We start from the raw sequence: 13,891 nt of genomic DNA on the forward strand, positions 1-13,891 counted from the left end.
CGCTGCGCAGCGCTGCACTGGGTAATAAAAAGAATATACAACCGTTAGTGGGCGTCCTACACAGGCGTGACGTTTTTACGAACGGGACTTTGCTCTCTTGTTCTATTTATACTCTTTGGTTTGATTGAAACGCCGGAAATTCTCCACTAGTTTAATGAGTTACCGTATTATTAATATTACAATTCTCTAATAGACGTTGGGAAAAATTGGTGTCATGTCATACTTAAAATATGTAACGTTGGTGTATATAATTAAATATGTTAAGCTTAACTCTCGTACCCCACTATCACCAATGACGATACATCATCACTTGCAATCAAAATACCTACGTTTCCGTTGCTAAAAAGTACTTCCGAAATGTCAAATCCATCGAGGGTGACGTCAAATTCATCTGGAGAGGAACCACTTAAACGTCTAAGTGTCGGCCAGATGTCAAGATGACTAACAAGTTGCGTTGAGACACCCGTTGGGATGTGCCCTGGCCAATAAGCAATCGTAGGAACACGAAATCCACCTTCAAAGGTCGAAGTTTTTCCACATCTGAAGATCCCTGAAAACCCGCCCTCAAGTTTCACGTCTGGCCTTCATATTAAAAATTGCAAAATTAAGAGAATAATTTACTATTCGGAACTTATATACAAAGAAACTACACAGTCATGAGCATTATGTATATTGCAGATATTAATTATAAAATAATGAAAAGATAAATTTCAGAGAAACTGATTTATTAGTTAGTTCTTTTTAAAAATTTACTAAAGCAGTAAATGTTTGGCATTGACATGAAGAATTGATGAGTTTTATGAATAGAGTTAACAATTGAAAGTTTACTACTAGGCTTACTATTTACTTTTAAAATAAATGTTTATTGTAGACATGGGTGCACGAACTCTAAAATGACAAGACTATGTTATATATTTTATGTTTGTTTTTTTAAATTGTATTGAAATAATATATTTTATGTAACGTCTACATAGATTCCAGCCATCTGATTGGTTAAAAGCCGGGAAATAGTTTCAGCCAAGCCCTGCTAGCAGGACTGAATAGTCTTGTTCTTTTTGCCCTCTCACCCTCTCACAATGCGAAAATTATGCTGAGCCTATTGTGAGGACGCGCTTTGATGACCAGGAACAGCATAAAAATAATAATGCAATTGTGTGACTTTAAATACATTTTCTTAAAAAAAACCCCTATAAAATTAAACCACATTTTATACAATATTTACTATTACTTGCCAAATGTAAACAGTCCCTCCCTCATCGATAAAAACAGAAGCGAAATAATCTATTGTTCAAATTAAAAAGAAAACCGCCCTCCCTATCAATTAAGAGTGATAATCTAATAAGTTTTCCTATGTGCCCATAATTTAAAATTTGGAGGAAGTTATTCTTACCCGTTATCTGAAGTAAACAGCACAAATGTATTTTCAATAATGCCACTTTTTTCGAGTTGATCCATCACCTCCCCCACTTGCCAATCCATTTCAGCTAAAGAGTCTGTGTATGCCCCACCGATGGTTGAATTCCTAAACCGCTTACCCGCAAATTGTGGATAGTGAGGATGCATAAACGAGTACAGAAGAAAGAATGGGGTGTCCGATAAGGAGTAATCAATAATCCAGCTTCTAGCGGCCTTTGCTTGCCGATCAGCAAGTGTTATCATGTCTGCTGGTTGTTCTATGATGGTATTATTTAACACCAATGGACACGGTGCATTATCAGTCTTACAATATTCCGAATCGCAATCGCCATCAGGGTAGAAACATGTTTCGCATGGGCAATTTTGATGCGAATATGGAAATCCTAAAAACCGGTCAAATCCATGTTCTAAGGGAAGAAATTCCTTTTGGCGTCCGACACCAAGATGCCATTTTCCAACAAGAGCAGATTTGTATCCTTGAGGTGCCAGCATTTCTGGAATAGTTATTTCACTATGGGGTAGCCCGCCAATGCTTTTCTGAAGAAATACCGAGGTTACTTCATCCCATACACCGGTGCGAGGAGGGTAACGCCCTGTGAGGAGACTAGCTCTGTAGACACATTAAAATGTATTAAATATTATTATGGTTAAAAAAAAATATTATTCTACAGCATGATCAGATGACACTCAGGCATCAATATACCCGTTTTGCATTGAGAAATAGTAGGCAGTTAAACAAAATGCTGTGGTTTTAACAGTTAAAACAAAAAATTAGTTTTACTAGTAATGGCTTGACGTGAAAAATTGACGGCAGTTGTAAATTTCTTATTTTGCATTACCAATTGCTTAATGTATTATTACTCCCATTTTATGTCAATTAACTTGTTTTTTTTTAGTTTTTTTTATTGTTTATTAATAATTAGGTCTATACATTCTAATATTATAATAATGTCATGTGTAAAGATTTACTAAATTTCCAATTTATTTTTAAACATTTTAAAATTTCATTCTAAGATCGATCGAGAAAGCGTTATGTAATATAATAAACCAATGGTTACTATTTTAGGACATTTGATTTTTGTAATAAACTGTTAAAAGGTTCATCGAGTAAGATAGAACTCTGCACAGAAAAAAACTGTATGACCGAATTACATTGTGGGTAAACTTTAGAACGTGAATGTTTATATCCAGTCGTACGCGTCGCCCCAAAATGAGGCGCTGCGTACGTTTGGATCTGGTCAGATAAACCATAAACTGACGTAAATTGCCACTCTATTGGAAATAAAAGTGTGCCGCGTACGGCTGGAGGATCTGCGTAAAAGATATAATGTATATCCGCTTCACTTTTGCCAGAGTTCTGTATTGTGTTTCTTGTGGGTTTTGTTTTTGTTTTGTTTGTTTGTTTTTTTCTTTTGTTACCCTTTAGTAATAAATTTTTGCTGTGATTGTGAACTCACCTATGTTTTTTTTTATATTTTTTTATTTCAAACCTCAATGAATCTCAAGGAACTTAAATTCGTATACCTTCTTGTCGGACTGCAAACATGTTAACAAAGATTTTCTGTAGAGTTGATTTCGAAAATAATATAAACTGCCTCTTGAGGGCGTCCTAATTACAATGACAATATTATGAATAATTATGCGTAAGCTTTTTGATAGGATTCTAAACAGTTTTAAACCTACCTCGCTGGGCTGCAGATTGATGACGCACTATAGGCTTGTGTGAGTTTCAGACCACCTTGTAATATCCTATCGATGTTTGGGGTATGTGAGAGCGGATTTCCAAAGGATTGTAAATCCCCATATCCCATGTCATCGGCTAAGAAGATTACGATGTTTGGTTTTTCTCTGGCGCATTCAACTTGACTCGGAAGTAGTAATACAGCGTAGATGAAAACAATTAAGATAAAATCCCTTTTCTGTGGCGCCATCGTCGTGGATGCTAAATTGTGATAAATATTCAAATGTGTCGTGAGTGTAAAAATGAAATCAGAGACTTCTATAGGTTTTTAAACTATTACAAAAGCATTTAGGCCTATGACCTAGAATAAAAGAAAATATAGTTCTCATTTAACTTATATCATCATGCTGATGACCCTGGACACTATCAAGTGTAACACTCAACATTATCATTATAACGGTATAATAGTACGTCATATTGTCATAATATGTACAGTAGTAGTAATAGTTAGTAGTAGTAATATTAGTATTGCGAGTTGAATGGCCGATCCGAGCGGTTAAGGGAGGCACCGCTACCTATAGCCATAACATTCGGCGCTGGTTCGAACGGCACGCTCGCCTATGGTTCCGGAGGTGGAACAAGTTTTCTCGGATAAGGACTTTAAACCGTAGGCCCAGTGTACAAATTTGGCTCGTGTGCACTTTAAAGAACCCAGTGCATCTTTCGAGAAGAGTAGGGGGTTAACCCGATGTACTGGTCCATTCATTCAGCCTCTCCTGCGTCCTAGCTGGTGCCAAACGTAGTGCACCCTTGCACTCCTTTGGACCCCACCAGTGATGGAAATAGAGGGGGATTCTGACGCATGGGCAACCCAGGATCTCCAAATCTACCAGGCACGCCATCGTTCATGGCGTATAGCATCGTTTTTCGAGACGGCTGGCCTATATATAGTATTACATCAGTAATTATTTTTTAGTATGTCACACATTTTAAGCTAAAGAAGAGTTTTAAAAATATGAGCTGGATAAAATCAAGATCAAGATGACTTTATTGTCCAAAAGGAAATTACATTTAGATAATTACATCGCAAGAATTAATAAAAACATCAGCATAAAATATACAGCATATAAATATATAGTGTTAGATGTAAACAAATTTCGGCAAAAAGTACATAGTACTATATATACAGTACAATACATTACATAAAAATAATGCGTTAAGCCAACCAATCATTAAACAATCTAATAGAATATGGAACGAATGGGTTAAGGAACCGACTTGTTCTAGAGTTGCAGCATCTTAATCTTTTCCCAGACGGCAGCCAGTTGTAGACATATAGTAGTGGGTGACATGTATCTTTCATAATGGAGTTTGTCTTAGCTAGAATTCTAGTATTACAAAATTCTAATGTTATTAAATAATTTATATTTCAATATTCTACTTCAAAATCACTTTCAGAATTAGCAAGTGACTAATACATTTTATTTATTCAACCATAATTTATGAAAAACATGGTTACGGAAAAAGAGAAAATAATCTCTATAACCCATGAAGGACCAACTGTCCCTTTAACAAAGAAACGTAAAATTAACTTAATACAATTTAAAAAGAAATTACTGTATAATAAATTACCATAATAAAATATAAAATTAAAACGAAAAGGAGAGAAACTTGATTCGTTAAGGTAAATAATGTAAACATAAATTATAAGTAAAAATAAATAAAGTAAAAATAAATTAAAATGCCTTTAGAATTTTTATGTATTACGAGACAAGCTTTAGACGGTATATCGATTTGTTATATATCCAGTACTCCTACTTTTCTTACTTATAACATACTTGCCTGCCTACATCCGGTTCCGCTTTGAAATTGACAACACAGTATCGAAAATGGCGCATTGAATTTCGAAAGCTGCAACCAAGATCACGATGACATTATTTAAACAGACGATACTAATAATTATCCTTCTTTTTAGTTGGCCTACCCGGACATTTTCTAAAATGAGGAGGAGCTTTAGTTTAGGGGACATCCTATGGATCTGTGAACAAATATACTAGTAGTTAAACTGATAAGAATTTAAATATGACATACCGGAATAAAACTTAGTCTTTGCTCTCTCGGTAATATTGTTGTATGCCCATATTTAGTCATTATATGCCTATATGTGGTCATGATCTGAAGTAATCATGACCATAAATTTATTATTACTATTACTAATTAAAACTATTAGGCCTATTAGTACTATTACTATCACTATTACTATATTACTATTACTAGGCTATTGCTATTATTATTATAATTATTATTTTTATAATATTTATTATGATTTATATATTTTTTTCTTTATTCTTTATACTAGAAAAACCTGTTCAGTAGCATATATATTGTTCTCCCACATGGCTCAGTACAAAAAGACAACAATAACATTCACTATTCATAAAAACGAGCAAAATACATAAACCAGGAAAAATACATTAACATCCAGATCATAACAATTTGTTGAAATAATATAAGATCAATACGAACATTAATAATAATAATAATAATAGGTCTAATAATAATAATAATAGGTTTAATAATAATAATAATATAGTAATAATAATATTAAATAATAATAATAATATTATTAATATTATTATTTAATAGTATTATTACAGACTTTTAAATACGAAATATATTAATTACCAGCTAATTTTTGCAGAACGATTTAATTTTGCGTCTTTTAATTATTGTTTTTTTTTTTTTCTAGTTGTTAATGAAAAGTCAAAAATATAATAATGTTAGAATCTTGATGTAGTGGCGCTATATAAATGCACAGCCTGTATGTAGGCCTATGTATAAAGTTTTCAATTCCTTAACTGTACCGTATTTACTCGACTAAACGCTCAGCTTTGAATAAACTCCTCCTCTCTCGAATAAACTCCCTTCTGGACCTTCATTTAGAATAAACGCCACCCTCTGATATATTTTACTCGAATAAACGCCCCCAGCTAAATGACTAAACAAATCTATTGGAAGCAACATCATTCTCAACACATTTTATTAATTTATTTATAATGTTCAACTCCAGTAGAATTATTTTCTAAGCTTTCAATGAGCCTTTATGATAACGCAATAACACATTTTGGCGGTGATTATGTGTTGTAATTCCATATATGCAGAGAAATTAAGGGGCGTTTATACGAGTATGATTATACGTACCCACTTTACACCCAAACAAATAAACGCCTCCCTCGAATAAACGCATAAATATATTCATCTTGCTGTACTAACATCTGGCGCATGCTAACAATGACCAACTGACTGCAGACAATTTCCGGTCACACATTACTCTCCAATAACGCAATACACTCTAGTTCCATTACCTCTGGTTGTTACTATAGTGGTCGTTCCCACTGATCTGTATTATACAGTAATAGCTATTAGTACTAAATTATAGTAGAGATCAGTGGTCGTTCCATTTTCACGGAGATCATAGATGTCAAAGTAATTGTTGCAAGAGGGCGCCTATACTGCATTATTACAGAATTTGCACGCAGAAATCGCGAAGTAGACTTGCCACAAGCCTCTTATTTTTTTTAATTATTTTCCTCATTCTGGACAGCGCTACCAACGAGAAAGTTAATTTAGAGAAGGAATAATCCGAAAAAAAAAAAAAGAAAAAAAAAATTAGTTATGGCGCGCACTAAGTGCAACAAAGAGTGAGTAACCAAAAATTGGGCCTGGAACCCAGGCTAGCGGAGAAGCTATCTTTTTATTATACGATCTTTGCTTCATAACAATGAACGCTCAGGGGCGTTTATTCGAATAAATACGGTTAATAAAAATGTATGTATAGAAAAATTCCACTATTGTGTTAAACGGAATGCATCTTCCTTTAGAGTAGGATTCCATCTAGTTTTTGTTACCAGCATCTCCAATACTTCGTCAGTATACTTACTCTTTATATGGCTATTAATATAATTCTGACTCTTCCCAAGAATGGCGGGTATACAGTACAATTAATGGTACAATACGCTTTTTAATAGATTTTCTTCATTTAAGGTCATCTAAATACTTGCTTGTAAACTGTCATTAAGTACGTATTTATTCGAATAAACCAGGCAACAGTTTAATCTAACTGTTCCCTGGAATAAACGCTTTGGGGAATTTATTTTTGAAATGGATTTTTGATTTTGGGAGTTTATTCTTGGGAGGCGTTTATTCGAGGGTATAAAATGGATACGTACATTACATACTCAAACAAACGCCCCTAAATGTGGAATTACAACATATAATTATCGTCAAAATGTGTTCTTATATGTTCATTACAACTTATTGATCAAAACCAAGTTTGAACAATGTAATTGTACTGGAGTAAAACATTAATAGAATGTGTTGAGAATGATATGCTTCCATTAGTTTTGTGTATGGTAATTTAGGGGCGTGTATTCGAGGAAAACGTCACGAACGTTTATACGTGGGAGGCGTTTATTCCAAAGGAAGTTCTGGGGAGGGGGAGGGGAGTCTATTCGAATAAATATAAAACATAATTTAATGAAATCGGTTATGTATTTAAGAGTAGGACTGTGGACCTGTCTGTTAACAAAAGTAGAACTGAGAAGATGATAGGTGTTTATTAGGCAAGTGTCAGATGCAGGGGCGGATTCAGAATCATTCAAACGTGGTGTGGCACCAAATTATCAGAATTGATATGTGGAGAGCACTGGCAGTCGTGGCAAAACGGCAGGACCGGAGGTCATTGAAACATTTTGTATCTGCATTATATATTTTTTTATTTCAATATTTTTACATTGGTATGCACTGAAAATTAAAAAATGTAATGTTAAAGCGGAGAGCACTAGACTCCCCCTCTCCCTACTCGATCAGTCAACGAGGAATGGGACAAGCGGCGCGGTGTTAAGCTAAAGTGTTTTTAACCAATGTAGCATGTATACCTACGTCTTAGATCACTGTTGTTAACGGTCAGCAGTTAGCTGACGTGCGTCCATACGACCAAGATCCCGATCCGGATACCAAGAATATGATGATCGAATCACTGGCCAATAAGAAACTGGAAATTGTAAACGCGTACGTGTGATTGGTTGATGATAGAATCTCGCTCAACTTGCTAACCGATAGAGCTTGCTAACCGTTAGCGGTATCCGTATACCGCTACCGTAACGGTTAGCGCTAACCGATCGGGGCGTTCTCACGCAGTTGCTGACGGTTAGCGCTAACGGTTAGCTCCCAATCCGGATACTAGGGCTCTCGGGAGAACCAGGCTATAAGCTACTTACATTCGTGTCTATAAAGCTCTGTCTAGACTATCAACTCTTATTTTTTTAAATGCCTAAATATGGTCTTGATGACATCACATCATGACCATATACAGGCACATCATGACAATATTATGGGCATAAAAATATGGTTTTGTCAGAGAAAATGTGATAATGTCGACAGAGCTTTAAGATACACAAGGGTTATAAAACTTCAATGTAAAATATTATTACAAATAATAAATTTTTATGAGTGCAATCAGAATGATATACTGTATATGTTCATAGTTTGTAGATGGCATCCAGCTTTCAACCAACAAAGATATTTTTCCATTGCACTCATAATACCCCCCAAATATAGGTGGGTATTTGACATTTTATACGGTGGCGTGATTTCAGGCAGGATTTTACATTTTAGAAAACTACATGAGATGTGTATAAGAGACAGTTCATTCATTTATTTATTTATTTTATTTTTTTTTTCTCAAGGACCCCATTGGAAATAAGTCGTTTCATACAACTTTCATGGGCTATCCTAGTATACCTAGTTTTCAACATCGGATTTTATTGAATTTTAATTGTTAATCTTTTTTCTTATTTTAAAGTCTGTATTAACTTTTTTGAAACTCCTTGTTATTTGATTTTATTGTTGATGTTAAGGTATACTGAATAAAGTCAAGTCAAGTGGCATAACGTCTGTGCGCTCACATGCGGCTGTCTGGACCCCCGACACCTAGTAGAGGCAGTGGCGTAACGAAGGCCCTTTGGCTTTCTGAGACTGGGGGCCCTTTTTGGGTCGCGGTCGCCAATGTCAATGTAGGATTTTAGATATTTAGTTACACTCATCATTATGACACCTGTGAAATCAATAGCTGACCGGCCTTGGTCGGTCAATGAAACGGTGTGATGATGTGTGATTCTATTTTTTATCTGTTTTGTCGGTTTTTCTGTTTGGTTAGTTTAGGTTATTTCCGGTCAAATTTATTTCCATACATTATTCACATATATTTTTCAAGCGCCTTGATACGGTTTCGATCGTGGAAGGCGCTATGTAAATATAAAACCATAAACCATATAACTATGTGCCAGTATTTCAAGAAGAAACTGCTACCCCACGTACAGTTTTGCGTCATTTTAAAACTCATAAATACAAATATTAGGCCTATTATTTTATTTTCCTTATATATTCTGAACGTATATGTGATAAAAACAAAAATCAAAATCTGGTTTAAATTAAAAACACCACTAATAACACCACATTCACGCATGAAACCTGAGATCCGTCATCGTCTAACGGCGCATATTTCGTATGGCTTAGGAGACCGGGATAAACCAGGTACACACTCATTTATCGACGGAGTTGGTTTGCCATCAGGTATTTTGAAAGTGAACCGCTGAATGAGGTTAGCGGTAAACAGGAAGAGTTCCATTCTACCCAAAAGTTCGCCAATACATGCTCTTCGACCTGAAAGAACATTCATGCAACAAATCAATGCAAAAATTAATAAAAATTCAAATCATGATTTTTTTTTTTTTTTTTTTTTTTTTTTTTGGAAGAGCTAATAAGATAGAATTTTTAATAATTAGAATTTTTACTTTTACAAAAAATAGTATTTACAATGTTGATTTGTACAAAATTAAAATGTCTTAAAACTGAAAAAAAAAATGTCTTAAAATTGAAAAAAAAAATTATCAAGACGCGGTTCGAATACGACCTTGGTTCTATAGAACACATCACACCACCTAGGACGTGCGTTATTAGTGGTAATGGCGGAAATGTACAATCCTTGCTGAAACCCCTGTTGTGTTGTTTTAGGTGTAGGGAAAACCTTGGTTTCCAACATTTAAAAAAGGCGATGAACGTTTGTTGTAGTTTATGTGTACAAAATTTCTTGCACGTCAGTTCAATACTAGCAACGCTGGACGTTTTTAATGTCTTTAGTAAGAAGAACAAGAACACCAGTGAGGTTCTCGGGTCAGCGCCTTGCGCGGACCTAGAAAATACAATTTGATTTGAAGATCTGGGGCAAAATTCAATAGCGAAAATTTACTATGGATTAGGGCTGATGAGCCGCATATACAGGGGATTACCTGTGACACCAAGACTATTAAGTTATTTAATTTGTTTTAAAATATTATAGGCATAAACAAAATGCTTTACACGTTTTACGTTTATATGAATAGTACAGCATTTTATCCCATAGTCAATTACTTCCTATTTTATGTCGATATTAATTTCAGCGTGTATACCGTATAGGATTTCAAACGAAAATTTATATCAAATAACAAACATCATACCACTTAGGTCCTTCTATCAAGACCAACAATCAAAATGGATCAGTCATGTTATAAGAAGACCAAATGATGATCCATATAAAATTCTCACATTTCACTATATAACCAGCGGAACAAGAGGAAAGAAAAGCAAATCTATTCTTCAAAGCGTCATAGATGAAAATTAACTTAAAAGAAGCCAATTTATCAAAGAAAGTTTCACCCATAAGCATTAAATAGAATATTGTGTAAATAGCATTCAGTTTTCCATACTTTTTGTGTTTGGTAATTGTTTGTACACAGGTCCCTCATCACAATATGTAGTCTTTTAACACCACATATGTCAATGGCTGCCAAATGTCTGAAATCAGACGGCTACAAGTACCAGTACTAGTACCAGTGATCCTATTTAAAAACTTTTTCAGGAGTGGCCTATAAAAAACTTTAATACGTACCTATGCCAAAAGGCATAAACATCATTTGTTTCTTTATGGTCTTTTTGTCGTCTAATAAAAACCGCTCCGGCTCAAAATCTAAAGGCCTTTCCCAGTGTCTATGGTCAAGGTGGACGCTCCATAGGTTTGCTAATACTGTAGTACCAGCTGGGATCTTGTAGCCGTTTATATGAATCTCTTCGCAGGTAGATCGTCCGATCATCGGGGCAATGTTGCAAATCCGCTGTACTTCCAGTAATGTAGCTTCTAGGTAAGGCATCGATTGACGATCGCCCCAAGTTGGTTTCTTTTCTTGACCTAGAACTTCGTCCATCTCTTGCTGCAACTTTATGAAATACCGTAAGAGGTTAAACACACAATTAACAGCTAACATGTAAAGATTATATATTATTACCGTTTACTTACCAAAGCATTTGCTTTTGTATTGTCTATCGCAGACTCAATTTAGGACAGTGCACATGTGTAAAATGTTAAAAGGAGAGTGCCATAAAAGTCCAAATGTGTACCCACTCCTTAGCGAAAAATTTAGATCTTTGATTTAGTAAACTTTTCATTTAGAATATGGAATATGGAAGTAAGATGAATTTGTATAATTAGAGATAGCAAGTATTTACAAGAGACATTATGGGTGATCTACACGGAATGAAGTAAATTTCAATAATAGCTTAAATTTTTACCTTTTTCTGAACTTCTGGGTAATTTACCAAATATAAAATCATCCACAATATAGTCGTACTGGTACTCTCTGATCCAGCAGCGAACAGATCTAAGACGATGCGCCATAATGTGTCTTTCGCAAAGATGTTTGGATCGGTATGTTCCTTCTCAGATTCTGCAATGTATGCGTCAATGACGTCACGAATATCATCAGAGTCGAAAGTTTCTCGATGTTGTTGTATGCTATCTTCAATGAATGCTTTGACTGATGCTGCAATATTACGATAGTGTTTGTATATTGGGGTGTAGAATAACGCAGGAATGGCGTTTACTGGGGCCACGAAAGTGGTATGTCTAAACAAATAACGCGTTCCCGCTAAAAGTTCTTTAAATGTCTGATCATTGTACTCAAATCTATCTCCAAAGCTGATTGAGCAAATGATATTTGAAACTGCGTTATTTACACAGTGAAATGGGTTGAATGGATTTAAGGTCTTGTCGATTTCCTGACATAAATAATCCGCTTCAATGTTTATCCGGCTTTCCAAGCTTTTCTTCCCAAGACCGAAGTTGCGTAGAGTTCCAGAGGCCCAACGTCGTCTTTCACTCCAAACATGACCATTGTCAAATACAATACTTCCTGCAAATTGACATCAGATTTTACTTAAATTAAGAAAAAAATGTTTAGAAAAATTGAAGGTGAAAATAATGATAGTCTATTACAGTAGAACTATATCAAAACTAAAAGTTATGCTACGTTACTTATATATTATCAACCCTTTTATTATTATTAGATTTGAAAATAATTAATTGCTCGGTTTGTCACATTTTAGGAAAATTGTAATAGAAACTCCGATGTGGGCCAAATGACTATTGAAATGACTAATTTACTGTCATACAGCAACAAAGCACAAACAAAAATATTTAAAAATAAATAAATAAATAAATTTAAAAAAATAAATTAAATAAATACTGTAAAATGCAGGTCAAGCGTACCGTTATGGCTAGTCTACTTCAGAATAAAGGTAGGTTCACACCGAATCCGAATTCGGTTCGTAGAAGAGATGCGCGTCTTAGTACGCGCCTCTATTCTTTACCACTGATTCGATATTCTTTTTTCGTTTCGTTAGCCATACGAACCGAATTCGGCTTCGGTGTGAATGCAGCTTAAGCCGACAGACTGTACTTACCTGATATCGTGAAGCCTAATTCTACGATGGGTGTAAAAGGTCTGTCTGCAAACTTATCACTTTGGTCTTTCAGGGTACATTTTATAGCGTCGAAGCTATTCAAAATTACAGCTGTAGTCCAGCCTAACTTCACTGTAAATATGTCGCCATATTCTTTAGCCCAATGGTTGAACGTTATATAAGCCTCCTTCTCAATGTGCGGAATAGAACCGACGATCGGCCAGCCACGGGGACCAGGTGGTAACTTATTAGACCTCAGAAGCCGTAATAATAATAAGAGTAAAATGAAGACCAATGCTATTGTTTGAATATTTAATAAAGACAGTATCATTTCGTAGAAGCCCATCTTGTTTATAACTGTGTGTCGACGTAACTGTAATAAGAGGTGTGACTACGCTGTTCTGTGAAATCTATGCTATTATGTTGAGATTATCTATTAATCTGGAGAACTTCCGGGCATGACTAAGCCTTGTCCGACTACAAAATGCTTCATTTGATAGATATTTAACCAATAAGGTGTGCACTGAGTTTAAGTACAAATATTATGAATATGTCACTCCAAAAATTGACAAGTCCATTTAATTCAGCGTTTCGCTTTTATTTAGGCATCATCAGGAATAATACATATAATACAAAGAGACAAAATTATATACAGTACAAACCAAAAGGTCCAATGATTAATCTTAGATAAGATGGTATAGGCCTACTCCAAGTCGGGATTCAATATTTCGACATTAATTATGTCATCATTAGGGATTAGTACAAGTTACCAGAAATCATAAATAGTATGCTATTATTTTTTAAGGCCAGTTAGAGTAAAGTGGTTTCATGGGGAGAAAGTATTTTGGGAATAAACCCGAGACAATTGACTAACAAATGTAGAATAGAGCTTCTATTTTCTCTATGATTAGAGTAAGTTATCAGTGTGTGAAACAGGTTTAAAGTCCAGGAAATAAAATA

General features: G+C 34.8%; 2 protein-coding genes across 9 annotated transcripts in view; both read right to left on the bottom strand.

Moving 5' to 3' along the window:
* LOC117111888 (arylsulfatase A-like) overlaps positions 1–6,503 on the bottom strand; it is an 8,380-nt gene extending 1,877 nt beyond the window's left edge. Inside the window, exons 1-5 of one of the 8 annotated variants that reach the window (XM_033254908.1) lie at positions 6,299–6,361; positions 4,940–5,008; positions 3,100–3,358; positions 1,391–2,026; positions 330–582 (exon numbers count right to left, since the gene is read on the bottom strand). In XM_033254908.1, coding sequence (XP_033110799.1) covers positions 330–582; positions 1,391–2,026; positions 3,100–3,347 — 1,137 coding nt within the window. In that variant the 5' untranslated portion in view covers positions 3,348–3,358; positions 4,940–5,008; positions 6,299–6,361. Of the gene's footprint in view, positions 1–329; positions 583–1,390; positions 2,027–3,099; positions 3,359–4,924; positions 5,126–6,298 lie in introns of those variants that run through there. The other 7 variants (XM_033254910.1, XM_033254906.1, XM_033254904.1 and 4 more) reach the window with 7 other exon arrangements.
* A 2,968-nt stretch (positions 6,504–9,471) lies between these two features.
* On the bottom strand, positions 9,472–13,327 carry LOC117111890 (cytochrome P450 2J6-like). The gene is made up of 4 exons (XM_033254916.1): positions 12,932–13,327; positions 11,762–12,381; positions 11,085–11,409; positions 9,472–9,820 (listed from the first exon to the last, which is right to left on the bottom strand). The coding sequence occupies exons 1-4, from the start codon at positions 13,275–13,277 to the stop codon at positions 9,639–9,641; spliced, it is 1,473 nt and encodes a 490-aa protein (XP_033110807.1). The 5' UTR covers positions 13,278–13,327; the 3' UTR covers positions 9,472–9,638.
* Positions 13,328–13,891: the final 564 nt, after the last annotated feature.

Source organism: Anneissia japonica, unplaced genomic scaffold (genome assembly GCF_011630105.1).
Source record: "Anneissia japonica isolate Jap-2015-1 unplaced genomic scaffold, ASM1163010v1 scaffold287539_len122650_cov154, whole genome shotgun sequence".
In the NCBI taxonomy this organism is placed as follows: Eukaryota; Metazoa; Echinodermata; class Crinoidea; order Comatulida; family Comatulidae; genus Anneissia; species Anneissia japonica.

Excerpts from the sequence above, each read along its gene's own strand:
- LOC117111890 (XM_033254916.1), bottom strand. The coding sequence starts at position 13,277 with ATGGGCTTCTACGAAATGATACTGTCTTTATTAAATATTCAAACAATA. Across the intron at positions 12,382-12,931 it reads ATTAGGCTTCACGATATCAG|GAAGTATTGTATTTGACAAT; the intron begins GTAAGTACAGTC and ends GTCAATTTGCAG. Across the intron at positions 9,821-11,084 it reads GTTTATGCCTTTTGGCATAG|GTCGAAGAGCATGTATTGGC; the intron begins GTACGTATTAAA and ends ATGTTCTTTCAG.